The sequence below is a fragment of the Piliocolobus tephrosceles genome, chromosome 18 (genome assembly GCF_002776525.5).
Source record: "Piliocolobus tephrosceles isolate RC106 chromosome 18, ASM277652v3, whole genome shotgun sequence".
NCBI classification, from domain to species: Eukaryota; Metazoa; Chordata; class Mammalia; order Primates; family Cercopithecidae; genus Piliocolobus; species Piliocolobus tephrosceles.
This window is the reverse complement of record NC_045451.1, coordinates 648613-664421: the sequence shown is the minus strand read 5'-3', so window position 1 is coordinate 664421 and position 15809 is coordinate 648613. Positions and strand designations below refer to the sequence as shown.

At 54.6% G+C, this 15809-nt stretch overlaps 1 protein-coding gene across 2 annotated transcripts in view; it reads left to right on the top strand.

The window, feature by feature from the left end:
* The window catches only part of NFATC1 (nuclear factor of activated T cells 1), an 85811-nt gene extending 70335 nt beyond the window's left edge, over positions 1-15476 (top strand). For both annotated transcript variants that reach the window (XM_026455178.1, XM_026455177.1), the window contains exon 8: positions 13702-15476. In XM_026455178.1, coding sequence (XP_026310963.1) covers positions 13702-13704 — 3 coding nt within the window. In that variant the 3' untranslated portion in view covers positions 13705-15476. The remainder of the gene's footprint in view (positions 1-13701) is intronic.
* Positions 15477-15809: the final 333 nt, after the last annotated feature.

Here is a 15809-nt window from a genome sequence, read left to right as displayed (position 1 = left end):
AGCCCCCAGGGTGGCCCTGGGGAGAAGCCTCGCTGTGCCCACGATGTACAGAGCGCCCGGGGCGGCCCTGGGGAGAAGCCTCACTGTGCCCAGATGTACGTAGCCTGGGCCATGGAGGGGTAGAGGGCCAGCTCAAGAGGTACCGTGCCTCCTGCCAGGACACATCTGCGCCCTGAGCTCCTGAGGCGGGCATGGCCTAGATTTGCCTCCCGGAGGTGCTCGCCTGGCTGTAGCATGGGGAGCTGCCTGTGTTTGAGGCTCCCCGTTTGAGGCTGTCAGTGGGGGGCCAGCCGGTGAGGCACTGAGGTGGCCCGAGGAGAGCTTTCGAAGCTCAGGAGGTGCAGTGGAACTGGGAGATACAGATGGATTTGCTGCGGGTCCGGGACCCGCCTAGGGAGTTGGCAGGATTCGGGGCTTCTGAGGGAGGCCAGGAGCAGAGGCCACCCGGGGCAGAGGACAGCACGGACCTGGGGAGAGCAGGACAGTGTGTGCTGGCTCAGGAGCCCAGTGGATAGGACGTGGCGGAGATGTCCGCAGCCATCCCAGGATGCTGGTAGGAGCAGGCAGGCACGGGAGCCTGTCCGGCAATGGTGCCTTGTCTCCGGCCAAGCGACCCCTGGCATGCCTGAGAGGGAGGCCCGGGAGGAGCAGGCCTCAGGGAGGATGGCTTGAGGAGACAGCAGCCTGGCCCCAGGACACTGGCGGGTGTTTAGACTTCGTTGAAATTGCGCTACAGGCACTGCCCTGGGAGGTAAAGAAACGGACCAGGGTCTGACTGCAGCAAAATCCGGGCGCCACATGGCACTGGGACTTCTCCCACCACGTGGAATTTAGACTAAGGCTTGGGGATTTTATGAGAACAACAGCCACTCCGCCACACCCACACACCCCGAGCTTTTGCTTTGCTGTGAATTTTTCTAGACAGCCTCCCAAGGAGGAGAAGTGACCCTGGCTAGGAATTGGAGCCAGAGCAGCGTCCGTGGCTCCACGAGGTCAGAGCCTTGGCCACTGTGCGGCTGTGGACTCACAGGTGTGGCAGGAGGAGATGCCTGCAGTCGGTGGGCCCCGTGTGCCTCCTGTTTGCTGAGCTGCGGTCTGTCCACCTGGATGCACCATCTGTGTCCTCTGCTGGGCTCTGGGCTGTGGCTGCCATTTGAACAATGGGAACTGCACACAGGAGCCACATCTCATCCCACTCGAGCTCTCAGCCTCTCTGTATGTCAGGGAGGTCCTGAGGGCACCTTCTCCCTGTGCTGTGGGGAGGCACCCTGACGGCCACTGAGTCCACTGAAAGAAACAGCCTTCCTGTGTGAACGTGGGGTGCTGCCTGCAGGGGCGTCCTGACCGTGGGTCCACACCCCGCCCACACCAAATCGCCTTCCGTACCCACCTGGCTCATGTGCCTGTAAGATGGGAGAGGGCCTGGCAGGAATTTTGCGTGAGACACAGGGAGTTGTATCTGCCATGTTTTTAAAGAGCACTTTAAAAACGGTATCACTTCCAAACCCTTGCAATAAAAAGGAGCACTGCCAGTATTTTAATTCCCCTCTCGATACCCGGAACCACCGCCAGGCTGTGTCAGCTCCCCTCGGCGTAGAGCAGAGGATGCCGGGGGGTGGACTCGGGGTTCAGGCCACTGAGACCGCTGCAGAGATGCCATTCCCGGCCCCTACCTATAGGGTCTGCAGGGAGATGACCTGCTCCCTTTTCTGCTCTTCCACCTGCCTCCCACCCACCTTCCCAGATACCCGCATCAGCCGCCAGGGCTTCTGAGGACTCCGGGCTATTCCCAAACCTCAAAGAAAATGTCACTTTAAAAACTGGTACAGAAGCACCTCTTAAAGACTCAAATGATAATTCGAAACCATTGTGGTGGTGAGGGGCACGTGCTATCCCGCTGGCGGGGCGTGGACATTGTCTTTCATGGGCAGCGCTAGAGAAGTACTGTTCAAGGCGAGTGTCCCTGAGGCATGGGGGCCATTTCACCTGGGGCTTCTGGTCTCCTCCCTCTGACCCAGGGCTCCCCAGATGTTACTGGGGCTGCATCCGCTGGGGGTGTGTGGCCTGTGTGCTGCAGAGCTCCAGACGACACCCACGGTGGTCTGTGGACACTCACCATGAGGGGAAGTGCGTGGTGTGGTGAAGCCTGAGGTTACACTGGCTGTGCCATGTGGTGTCCAGGTCCAGGACGGGCCACTGTGGAGCCCACGGGTCCTTCGTCTCACTGTGTGCTGAGCCTCTGTCCCTTCTCGGGGACGTGTCCCCACCTGAGCCGGCCGCTCACTGCACTTCAGGCTCCTTCTGTGAAAGCCCTGCTGGTCTCCACGGTGAACGTGGACGTGCATGGGGTCTAGTGAGCGGAAGGGCAGGTTCCTCCAGGCGCTGTCCAGGTTCAGCTGTGAGCTACTCCAGGTGTGGCTGCAGGGATTGGTGTTCCCATCTAGTTGTCATTGCTGAGATGTTTAAAAATCAAACCCCTGGCCAGCACAGTGGCTCACACCTGTGATCCAAGCACTTTGGGAGGCCAAGGCGGGAGGAGTGGTGAGCCAGGAGTTGGAGGCCACCCTGGGCAACATAGCAAGACCCCATCTCTACAAAAATTTTAGAAATTAGTCCAGTGTAGTGGCTCACACTTGTACACATCTGTGGTCCCAGCTGCTTGAGAGACTGACGTGGGAGGATCACATGAGCCCAGGAGTTCCAGACCAGCTTGGGCAACATGGTGAAATCCCATCTCTACAAAAAATGCAAAAACTAGCCTGGTGTGTTGGCGCTCAGAAGCTGCTCAGGAGGCAGAGGAGGGAGGACTGTGTGAACCTGGGAGATCACGGCTCCAGTGAGCTATGATCGAACAGCTGCACCTCCAGCCAGTGACAGAATAAAAAAAACCCGAACCTTACTCCCCGCCCCCACTCCCTGACCTGCCTCCGATGCATGTATCTTTTTTAAATGGCCCTTTTCTTACATGGCCACAGTGCAACTTTCACACCTAATAAAATGGCTAATTCTCTGGTACGAGGAAGATTTAGTTGAAAGACACATTTTAGGAAGGCAGGTTGGGGCTGGGCACAGTGGGTCATGCCTATAATCCTAGCACTTTGGGAGGCTAACGCCAGAGGATCACTTGAGCCCAGGAGTTGGAGACCAGCTGGGGCAACATAGCAAGACCCTGTCTCTATAAAATTTAAAAACTAGCCAGGCGTGGTGGCATGCGCCTGCGGTCCTAACTACTTGAGAGGCTGAGGAGGGAGGATTGCTTGAACCTGGGAGGTCGAGGCTGCAGTGAGCTGAGATCATTCCACTGCACTCCAGCCTGGGCGACAGACAGAGCAAGACCCTGATTCTAAAAATAAATAAGAAGGCAGGCCAGGCACAGTGGCTCACGCCTGTAATCCCAGCACTTTGGGAGGCCGAGGCGGGTGGATCACGAGGTCAGGCGTTTGAGACCAGCGTGGCCAACATGGTGAAACCCCATCTCTACTGAAATACAAAAATTAGCTGGGTGTGGTGGCAGGTTCCTGTCATCCCAGCTACTCAGGAGGCTGAGGCAGGAGAATCACTTGAACCTGGGAGATTGCAGTGAGCTGAGATCCGGCCACTGCACTCCAGCCTGGGTGACACAGCAAGACTCAAAAAAAAAAAAAAAAAGAAAAGGAAAAAATGAAGGCAAGTTTCCCATCCCACAGGAGTGGTGGTCTCCAGCCGCCTCCCTTGGGAGTCCCTGGCCAGCAGGATCCCCGTGGTGGTGGTGGGTGGGCGGTGGTGGTGGATGGGGGCTCAGGTGGGGCAAGGCTCACAGCCCTGCAGCCTGGCCGGGGACCAGGGGCGTGTTGGCTTCTGAGTTGCCAGTGGAGCTTTTGGCCTCCTGCTGCTACACACTTCACATGGTGACGTGTTATCTTGACCCTCTCCGCCACGCTACAGAGAAGGAGGCCGCCTGGTCAGTGCCGGTTCACACCAAGTGCCCGTCTCCCCCTGGAACAGGCAGGAGGAAGAATTGTATGTTTCTGTAGTGGAGGGACAGGAGGAAGCAGAACCTAACCAGACCCAACCCGGTCGCTCTCCTCGGGGTCCATTCGTTTCATCTTCATTAGAAGGAGCTTTAACACTTTTATTTTTTCAATTCTGTTAATTCTGTTTGGGAATTTTCATAATTCAGGGACATGTATTTTCTAGAACAGAGAAACCCTGGGACTGCGGGTGGCGGTTTAATGATCCCAGTGAGTGACTGGAACGGCAGTTTGGCACAGATAAGACGGTGGACCAGATCCGTGGAAACAGACGCCCGCGTGCCATCACAGCGGGGGGCGGAAGGACAGCCTGTCGGAATCTCCCGGGCACGTGGTCCTGTACCTGAACCCCGGAGTTTCCACACGGCGTTTGCATTCTGTGCAACATTCAGGCTAAATAAGGAAGCAGGCAGTTAAGGTAGGAAAATTATTCTGTCTTAATGGCTGACGTCCTGAGTGGCCGTCCCACTCCCCAGCGCCGGCTGTGTCCAGATGAGGGTCCTGTTTTATGAAAACCGTGACTTGTCACACCATCCCTCTGTTGTCCCGTCCTCGCCTTCCAAAAATAGCAGGCCCTGTGGCAGTGGCTTGTTGCGATGAAAAAGATAAAAATAAGTGAAGGCTGAAATAGGTCCCGGACTTGAGAACTTACTTTTTAATGAAACTTGAGAAGCTGTTATTTTCCACTGCTTTACAAAGCATCTTTGAAAAATGCAGAATCGTAAAGAAGGATGCTAGAGACGCTGCGACCCTGCCTTTTGAGAATGTGGTGGTTCCTCGGCTGTGGGGTGGCAGAATCGCCCTTGTTCTTGCCCCGTTTCTCAGCCAAGCGCCAGGCGCCTGGCAGCGTCAGGCAGTTTAGGGTGGACCAAGGAGGCCATGGTGGAGGCTACACATAGGAGGTTATGGAAAATCCAGAGACTTGCTTGTGAAGGAGGAAACATTTATGGTAGACTTTCTAGGAGTTTACTTCTTCTCAAAAAATTAAAAAACCCACGAGAGGCAGCCTCTTGAGTTTCCCTGGTGCACACACCGAAGCCGGCTCTTTGCATCAGACACAATATACGTACAGTGGAACAAAAGCATTTTCTTCTTCGCTTCCTATTTTCTGATCTCTAATTTGTGGCTTTAACCATATTTTTATGTACTTAGCTCATATCTACTGTAATACCTTAAACAAGAGCCATGTAAGTCTAAATGTGTATGTCAGATGGAAAAATTGAAAGCTGTGTATTCAGCAATTCATTGAAACCATAAAAGAGTTGGCAAATACATCTATCATGCCCCTTGTAATGAACGTCACAGCCTTGAAAATCCATATGTTCATTAAGGTTTTCAACCACCATCAAATGGCATTCTTACTCCAAGAATTATTAGATATTGTCAGAGCTGAGTACAGCAGACGTCATTGGGAGACATCTTAGAAGTTAGTTATTTAAGAATAGGATTTGGCCTGAGATATTTCTGTTTCTATCTGTGTCCTACCCAAATTATTACCCTCTTAGGTTACAAGACTAACTTTAGCTAAAGGTGTATTTTCTGGGAAGGTTAGCAAATACTTTTTATAATTATCTCTTAGTTATAGGAATGGAGGAGAATGTCTTTCCTGTTTTGTTTTGCTCTTTTTAAAAAGTTATTTTTGATGACTTGTCCTCTATGAAGAATATGCACTTTTCTGTCCCTCAGAGGAAAGTGGAATAAGCTGGGGACAATTGCGTTCCTGCTGCAGGTTTAATTACGCCGTGTCCAGTGGGACGGTGGGCCTTAGAAGGGAGCCTGCTGGCTGGAAAGTGAGGTGGACGGGGACACTGCCACAGGAAGAGGCGATGGGAACATGCCCCGGAGGGCGTGGGTGTGGCATCATGACAACCTTTTTTGTTTCCTGTATTGCTTTAGTGTAAAGGAAAATGACAGCTCTAAAGAAGGAGCAGTCCTGCAGGACGTTCTGATGTCTGAGAATTCTGAGGCCTGTGTCCTTGCCAAACTGTCCGGTTTGCTAAGCGGTCACAGATAAATACTGTTAGACTTTAATATTCGTAGCACAATTGGTTTCTTGATTGGAACTGACATAACCACTGAAAAAGAGGGAAGATGCTTTTAAATGTGTTTTATGCAATTAAGTTAGTTGGTACCTATATGAACAAATACGCTTTTTAAAACTTGACATAAAAATCTTTTATGCAAGTTATGGCCTTCATCTGTGCTACTTAAACTTTTTAAATGCAAGGATTAAACAGTGTATTTGGGTTAGCATGGCCGAACCACATTGCTTATTCTTTAAACCCAAATCCAGTTCCTAAAAACAATTCTACTGCTGCCTCTCCCGGCTCTTCATTGCCTGCAGCCTGAGGGCATCATTGTCTGTGCGGCACCCTGGTGCTCAGTGGGTCTCCGGCTGGCATGGTCACCACTGCTCCCAGATGGGCTCTGCCAGGGACAGGGACAGAGCAGACTGCATGGGCCCGGCGTGCGGGTGACCAGATAGAGGCAGCTCAGCTGTGTCCAAACAGCTTTTCCCATCACTTTCCCAGTCAACACTCATGGCAGCCACTGCGTCCAATGACAGGCACAGTCAGTTCTGTGAGTCAGAAAGGAAAGGACAACACTAATGTTCGCATGAACCCCAGAAACGTGGAGGGGCACACGCGCACAGTAGGATGTTTGGAAGCTGAGCGTGGCAGTGTAAAGGGCCATGGAGCCCCCGGGCCCAGCCTGTGTTGCACTGCCTGCTTCTGTTCTGATGGGCGGTAACTGAGGGTTCACCAGGAAGTGCCTGGCACCCCCGTCTCACTTGTGAAAGAGGCAGATCCAAGCACCCAAGAGGGTGTCCTTGACAAACATTTCGCCACATCATTCAGCCATATGGAAAACAGACCTGGAAAAATCTCAGATTCCCCAAGGAGCCACTGCTCACTGCCCGGGGTGTGGTGCACAGCAAGGCTGCTCCTGCCCCTGCTGCTCGCCGTGGTGTGAGGATGGGCTGACCTGACTACCCAGTCCTGTCTTCAAAACAAGACTAAGGGTAGCAGCCAACTCCAAGGAGCTATGCCAGGTGCTCTGGGGGGTGTTAGGACCCCTGGCACCCAGTGTCCCTCAGCAGATGGCCGGTGATTCTGTAACAAGGCGGCTGGTGCCCACAGTGCAGGCAGGAGGCACCTTATCCCCGACTTGGGCTCCGATCCAGGAGGAAGTTGTTTCTCCATGTGAGATGCCGAAGAGTCCACCCATCCACAGAGCAGAACGGGGTCTCAGTCAAACCTCTTCCCACAGATTAGCCCCCAGGACGTGCCCTGAGCCCTGCAGGACTGGGCAGAAGGCAAGGATGGGCCCTTCCAGGCCCCCTTTGGCTAAACCTTGTTCTACCAGAGTGTTCAGGTGCAAAGACCTCGCCTCAGGCCTCAGAGCCTCCAGCGAGTGGTTGCTCACAGATCTCCGAGCAGTGGTTTGAACAAGGCAGCAGGAAAGTGAGGGAATTTTAGTCTGAGAAGAGTCAGAAAATCCTTAGGAATTGCTGACTTCCAAGTTGTTTCATTACCATCTGAAAAACCCTTACAAGGCTCGGGCTCTCCTGGAAAACAGGAGATCAGGCTTTTTTTTTTTTTTTTTTTTTTTCCCTTTTCCTGAGATGGTCTTGCTCTGTCACCCAGGCTGGAGTGCAGTGGTACAATCTCAGCTCACTGCAGCCTTGGCCTCCCAGGTTCAAGTGAACCTCCCACCTCAGCCTCCCAAGTAGCTGGGACCACAGGTGCACACCACCATGTCTGGCTCATTTTTACATTTGTTTGTGGAGATGGGGTCTTACTACATTGCTCAGGCTGGTCTTGAACTTTTGGCCCTCAAGTGATCCTCCCGCCTTGGCCTCCCAAAGTGCTGGGATTACAGGTGTGAACCACCACGCCCAGTCTTAGGTCAGTTTTTAAAACAACAGCAAGATTTTTTTTTACGTTGTTTCTGCCATGTTTTAGGAATTGCTTTTACTCCCGGGGCTTGTATGTTTGAAGTTTTACTCTCAGAACATGTAAGGGACGTGCTGCATTTCAGGATCCTGGGTCTCTGTCTGTGAAGGACTTTCCATCTGTGAGTCTTTCCTCTTGCAGCTTAAAGTGGGATTATTTTCACTTTATTCAGAGGCCCTGTTAGTCACAGCCACACACAGACGCGTACGCTATCGCAAAGGAGCCGGAAGTAGGACAGCTGGTGATAAAGTCCTGGAGAGACGAGATAAATGGTGTTGGCAGAGCTCTGTTGTCCAGACGGCAAGAAACCAGCTGCCCCCAGGAAGCAAGGATGGAGGGCACACACCAGGAAAGGGGGCGTTTTGACCGTCGGCAGGGCTGCCCCTTGGCAGTCAGATTTCAAATGGAATCAAAACTGGTAGAGTGAGGGTCTGCAGTGAGGAACTTGCGGGAACCCATCAGGCGAGAGCCTTCTCGATGTTCCTCCAGGCCCCTCACGAGAGGGAATCCGCACCGCGCTGCCGGGAGGTCCGGACGAAATGTCGGAGCTGGAGAGTCAGCAGGCCTCGCGTGGTGTTGCTGCCTCTGCGTATGCCTCCGAAGCGACTCGGTGCATCTCAGTGCTGATTTCAGAGCAGGGGAGATGCTGACGTGTCCCGGTGGCTCTCTCAGCGTAGCGGAAGGCAAGTGGCAGCGCGACGTCCTGCTCCACTGGCCACCTGCCTCCCCCAACCCCACATAAAAAATGCTTAAGGCACATGTAAGCTAGTACCGGAGAAATGACTGAAAAATAAGTATAGCCAAGTAGCAGAAGACTGTGGGTTTGTGTGGGAGGGCGTCCACTGGTGTCTGTGTGTGTGTGTGTGTAAGGGGGGGCGTCTGCTCATGTGTGTGTCTGTGGGGGGTGTACGTCCACTGATGTGTCTGTTGTGTGTGTGGAGGGGGACATCTGCTGATTTTTGTGGGGGGGGGTGTCTGCTGATTTTTGTGGGGGGTACATCCACTGATGTCTATGTCTGTGTGTTTTGTGTGTGGGATGTCTGCTGATGTGCTTGTTTTGTGTGTGGGGGGGTGCGTCTACAGATGTCTGGGGGGGGCGTCTGCCGATGTGTGTGTTTTGTGGGCGGGGGAGGGGGCGTCTGCTGGTGTGTGTGTGTTTTGTTTGTGTTAAAAGGCGCACACCGCAGGAAAGGAAAGTGGTAGTAAACACCCCCCGCCCCCAGCCTTTCCTCACCTCAGATACACCAAGTTTCGGGCTCTGAACACCCTGCAGGTGAAACAGGGAGGACCAGAGAGGGAAGGGACAGGGGAGCAGATATGGAGGAGAGAGGCTGGGCATCTGGGGCCAGGAGCTGGCTGGGCAGCGTGGGAACCCTCCTGCTGTCCCGGGGTCTGAGTCGCCCCCCAGGCACCAGCCGGTAGGCCCATTCCAGCTTCCACGACTTTCCTAGTAAGTACCGAAAGAACAAACGCACATCTAACACTGTGGCTTTGTCCAGTGGGGCCCCAGGCCACCATCTGAAAGGATCTGGGGGCAGGCGACTGTGCAGGGCCCAGCAGAGCCGGCCGGGCTCAGACCCCAGTGAGGGTCAGCCCCGCCCTGTCAGCTCTGGGGTCCCAGGCGGCCATTCCCACTCTCTGAGCCTTCCGTGGTCCCATGGACAGAATGGGTGACTGCAGTGCCTGCCTTTGCCCCTCCTGGGACTGTTGCAAGGAGCAGACAGGCAGGTGCCCGGAGGGCCAGGCAGGTGCCCGGAGGGCCAGGCAGGGCTGCGTAACTGCTGGGGAAAAGGGTAGTTTGTTCATTTCTTAAAATGTAAGATCCTTAATTGCTTTCAGAAACCAAGCATTCAGAAATGCAGAAAAATGTTGCTTCCAAGCCAGGCAGAGAGGGGGCAAAATACATCAAACAACGTTCAGGCCCTCACAGCTCCGTTCTGGCCCGCATCGTTCTCAGCGTAGAGAAACGAAACTCCTGCGTGAAACTTAAGAGGTGAACTTTGGGTACCTCACTACAGGGTGAAGTTTAAATGTCAACTTTCTTTCAAAATGATGATCAAAAAGAAGAAACTGGTTAGGTGAAGGTCGAATACTTGACTGAGAAAGGCGTCTCGCCTACGGCTTGTTTACGCACAGCCAGTGACAGCCTGTGTGGCCCCAGCAGGGGCACGGAGAAGATCCACAGGTGGGGCAGTGAGAGCCACGCCCGCCCATGGACTTGGTCGTTTTTATATTTAAAAATATACTGATTTCCTCCTTCACTCCATTCCAGATGTGTGTAGAGAGGTGGGTGCGAGCGTGGGTGTGTGCATGTGGCCTCCAGGGAGGCACTCGGCCTGCAGCAAGGATTCAAAATGCCACACTCGAGTTTTAGGAAAAAACAATAGTTTCCACCTGAGGAGCATTTTAGAGAAAAATCTAATATAAAGGGAAAAAAACCCTCCTTATTAAATGAAACTGTGGTATAACAGCTCACCACATCCTGTTGCGGGGACATCTGACGTTAAGCAAAGTGAGTTTCCTCTTTCAGGTTCTCCCACACGCCGTGAGGGTCACATGTTACCTGCAATTCAAAATGCGCCGTGAAGGGAAAAAACCCTGTGTGTCTGTGGAAAAGCTGAATAAGAAGATGGAAATTATCAGCAGAGAGCTGGTATGGGAAACCGTAGGTGTCATCAGCAACCATACCCAAGGAAGCCGCCCCCGGAATAGCAAGGGCAGAGCCGGGCAGCTGTGGCTGACCTCATGGGTCAGAAGTGCTCGTGGCGGGAAGGAGTGGGGGGGCCGTACTGTCTGTCAGCCCAGCGCCAGCGAGCCACGTGGCCTCAGACCGACCCCCGGGATGGGCCCGTTGTCCACCTGTGAAAGGGGAAGCTGTGGCTTTCCTCAGGGTTGCAGCACAGGCCGTGTCTGTGGGGTGAGTGCAGCTCCACGCAGGGCTCTTCTCCGCGGTGTGGATGGTTGGGCAGCGCGGCCTCCTCTGCGGTTCGGTTGCTGTGCCGTCCTCTGCTGAGTGGCATCGGGGTTCTCTCTCCCGCTGTCAGCTGCTGCTGTGGGGCATCGGGAAGGCACTGGAGGGTACCTGGGCTGTGTCCGGTCCCAGCCGTGTGTCCCTGCAGTGTCTGAGACCTTGTGGAACACACTTGACCCAGCGCTGGGACGGGGTCGGCTGACACGCGCCGCCAGCCCACAGGAGTGGGGTGCAAGCTGCTGGCTCCTTAGGCCTCGACAGCTCTCATGAGGCCGGCCCTCCTCCCCTCCCCTCCCGAGGGCTCAGCAGCCGCAGACGGAGGCAGAGAGAGCAAAGGAGGCTGTGGTGGTCCCTGCGAGAACCTGGGTGGCTGGGGACACACCGAGGAACTTTCCCACTCCCCACCAGGCTCTCCCACCAAGGCTCAGGTGCCCGTGGGCAGCAAGGGGAAGCCCCACTGCCATGCCGCTTCCCCTTTCACCCCTCAGCAGACGTGCGAATCCTGTGCCCATGGAGAGCAAGACGGCTCTCGGCTGCCATGCAGGCGGCCTGTCCCACAAACACGATGGAGACCTGAGATGCCGTGTCCACAATGTCACCGTCACTATCATCCATCATGTCCCCTCACTATTGCCCTCAGGCCTCCCCACGCCCCACCATCGCTACCCCTCAGGCCTCCCCACGTCCCACCATCGCTACCCCTCAGGCCTTCCCCACGCCCCACCATCGCTACTCCTCAGACTTCCCTTCTGTCCCCTTCATCATTGCCTCTCAGGCCTCCCTCCTGTCCCTGTCACTGTTACTCTTCATGACCCACCCATGGCTTCATTAGTTCCTTGTCGTGTCCCCGTCTTTCCCCTGTTTGCATCATTTAGGCCTCTTTCGACCCCACAGTCACTGTTCTGACTGGAGTCCTTTCTTCTGGAGCTCCGCTGGCCGGGGCTGGATGAGGACCTGAGCCCGGCCCTCTTCATGCATTGAGCAGCCTCCCTTCCCCCACAGGTGGGGCCTGTTCTGAGCTGCCGGAATCCCCACCGTGTCTCCCTCCTGAGCAGGTGGCTCCTCCTGCCTCTTTGCAGATGTCTTTTGTTGCAAGGCTGAACCAGTGCAATGGGAAGAGAGTTAACTGGTCTCAAATTCTGGGGCATCCCCGTCTCGTGCCACAAGTCCCGAGCACAGCAGGGCGTGGGGCTCCTGGGGGACGCTGCACTCCGCAGCACGGTGGGCGCGAGGACGCTGAGGAACCAGCAGCCCAGGGCGTTTGGGTGAGGCCGTTCGACCCCACACAGAGCAGAGCCCTCTTCCTCTCCGCGTTGTGCCGAGGCCCTGTGGCGCCGCCCGAGTGTCACGGAAAGTGTAGGAGCTGCCACACGCGCTCCGGACAAGTCGGGTCCTGCATGCCCGTCCAGGAGCACCTGGGCCCTGCTGGGGAATCCTCATTAGTGTTTGTGAAGAGTCACACAGAGGGTGGGAGCCTGGACTCCTTCTGGTGCCTTCCACACTGGGGGCGGAGCCCTCTGCGGAGAGCCTGGCTCTGTGTCCTGTAGCTGAGTGCCAGGTCCCGTCTTGGGCAGGGGCCAGGTTCAGCGGGGCCTCTGAGCAGGGCCGGCGGGGAGCCCACATGTGCCTTTGTCTTTACAGAGGCTGAGTTCCCACACAGGACGGAGTGGGGACCCTCTCTGGGCACCGTGTCAGGAGGTGCTGCAGGCGGGGCCGGGCGTGTGGGGCACCTTCACTTGCCCAGTCTCTGGCCACACAGAGCCTTGGGCGGGCCGGCCTCGGGTGTATGTTTGCAGCCAGGATTCCTCCTGAAGCTCAGTGCCAGTGCGTCCCTGTTATCAGTTTCCATGACACAGTTCCTGGTTCTCCATCTGTGTTTTGTTATTGTTATTCTTAAAAATAGTCAGGGGGGTTGTTGAAAGGGAATTTAGGGAAGTGAGTGGGGTGATGAAATGCACACCCACTAATTGCTCCAGGAAAAGCCGCCCTGAGACAGGCCGGGGCCTTTGCAGAAACACATGGGGCTTATCTGGGCTCTGGGTGCTCCAGCCCAGGGCAGAGGGAAGCCCGGGCAGTTCCGTGACGTCAGCACACGCCCTGCCAGAACCTGGGAGGGAGATGGGACGTGGTGACAGTGCTGGGGGCACATTCCCTATCTCAGCGCCCATCAGGGCAGCCACGGCAGGAGGTGGGTGGAGCGGGGATACCGGCAGCTCACAAAGGCCCTAACAGTGCCGCTTGTTTCCTCTGCATCTGCCAGAAGTCACAGGTGACGGGGAACATCACCGGTGTGGGGGGACTCAGGGACACCGCCGTCCAAAGGGAAATACAAATCAGGAAGAGCCTGAGAGGGGAGGCTCAGGCAACACTGGTGCTGACTCCACGGAAGTGCTGGTGTGGACCCGCGGGTCGCTGGTTCTGTGGAGAGACATCCATGGCATCTTCGCAGCATCGCGGCCAGCACCTGGCACCTGCACTTTGGCCGTCAGAGACGTGCTGGCACCGTGCTACGGACGAGGGTGGGTTTCTGCCAGCAGAAGCCTGGCGACCCCAGCTCTCTGCCCGGCAGCCAGGCGCTGGTTCACAACACTCATGGACCAGGGTGGGACCGAGGAGGAAATGCAGGTTCCTGGGGGAGACGCCTTGTCACAGGCGTGAGCGTCACTGACGAGAAGCAGGGCTGGGGGCGTTTCTTTGATGTTTATAGATATTTGCTGGAGAGGCGTGTTTCCCTAATACTTTCTCAATGTTTCTTTTCTTGCAGTAAATGAAATAATACGAAATGACCTCTCCAGCACGAGCACCCACTCCTAGTTGCCACATTGGAGCACTCAGTTCAGCGGGGGTATGCTGACTTCAGCAGACAGAGACTTTGGAACAAATAAACTGAACACACACCTGGTACCACTTCAGAACCTCCAGTTGGCTGAATGCTAGGAGCTGAACATTAATACGTGCAACGAAGTGGCTCTCCACCAAGAGGGAAAGCCCGGAGGAAGGAGACCACTGTGTCTCCTGGAGGAGAAGGCATCTCACGGCAACAGAAGGGAGGTGGCTGGGCTGAGCACAGGAGACCCACCGCGCAGGGGCCTTTCATGGGAACGGCCCACACGCAGGCTGACCCCAAGCCCAGCCCTTCTGGCAGCCCTGGGGTTCAATACTGGACGTGCCTTATTTAACTCAACAGGGCATCGTAGAACTGAGCATTGGATTTGCTACTGTAGGAGTATTTGTAGGAGCAGAAACTGTAAACACACTTCATTGTGAGGTTTTACCCTTTGTATGAACGAAGAGAACACTGGCAGGCCGCGAGAGGACCCTGACACGCGTCTCCTACGTTTGGAACGTTTTCTGGGCTGTCACGTACAACCTTGCTGCCTCACCCAGTGCGTTTTAGAATCTTCCAGTCTGTCATCTCAGCTCTTCTGTAACACGCTTCCCTCGTCTGTGCAGTCGAAACCGTAGGCCTGTTCATAGTCGCATGCTAGCATCTTTGTTTTTAATCTGGCTTCGAACATGGCACAAGTAAGTTGAATAGCACATCAATAGGTTACTGAACAAAAGCAGAAAAACTTGTTACAGGACAGACTGCATTTGCATGTGTGTACATATCTAGGCATCTATTTATGGATAAATAATAAATAACAGAGCCGACGCGTCCTCGCCCGGGAGGGCTTCCCTGTCAGCAATAACCGGCATCCGTTTTGGAACCTGCATCTGGGGCTCCAGGCGCTGCTCTTGCTGGCGTCCATCGCCGCCTCGGATGGCCGTGCGTTTTCTCGTCTCGTGCAGTTCGAGGAGGACCCCAGAAAGCCAGGAGCTGTGATTCACAGTAGCTGTAGGTTACCAGACGGCAGCATAAGAAGGGATTGTAAATAACATGCAACATGAGTGTAACATATTTGTTCAGTTATAAGATGATTGTTTCACAGAAGCCTTACCACTCTCTGCTTCATCTAAGAAAACCAATACCAAAAACGACGCTTTAATGAATGCTCAGCCCCGCGTAGTGTTTTCAGATGAGTTACGGTTAACAGATTGGTTCATGTAGGCTTTGCTGTGGCACTTTGTACAATTAACTGCTTATTATGTATGATTACTCGCAGTGATCTATTGTTCCATATAACCCAAAAGCATGGTTTATTCATTAAAACACGGTTGACCTGAACTCGTGCCTTAGGAATTAATGCCCCCTCATGGAACCTGCTTGAACTGCACCTGCGGGTGGAGGCTCCGGCTGTGAACGTCACTGATGGAGAAAGGGCTCCTGCAGAAGGAACGGCCTGTAACGTGCACTCCGCACGATCGCGTCTCTTGTGTCTCCCTCACAGAAAGAACCTGAAGGCCATCCCGTCAGTCTGCACACAACCGTGAAGACGTGTGGCCACGTCCTGCCTGCAGCTGGGTACCCTGCACCCGGCATCCTAGGAGTCACATGCAGCCTTTCTCAGGGGACTGTCATCGAAAAGGAAACGTTTGATGTCTGTGTCAGCTGTAGTTAGGAAATAGATCCAATAAAGCCGTATTTTTTTTGCTGGACAGGCATCTGCGAGTGGTTCATGACATGCGTGGAAGATTCCGCTTTGTTCTTGGAGTGTGTTTGCGGTTGCGTGTAACTGGATCGTCTGTGAGACGAGCCTCGTGTTGGGAAGGCTGTGTAGACGCGGCCATTTGCCGTTGGAAGGGCATCTTGCCAGTAGAGCTCGTCCCTTTCTTCTATGTTTAGGTAAAAACCTGCTGTAGAAATTTGCGAGACGCCGGATAGTTCCCAGGCCCTGTAACTGAAACAGCTCAGTAATGTTCATCCGGGCGAGGTGGAGAAGGAACTCTTGCTAGTGCCAAATGTTTTTGCTCAGAGGAATATCCTGGGTG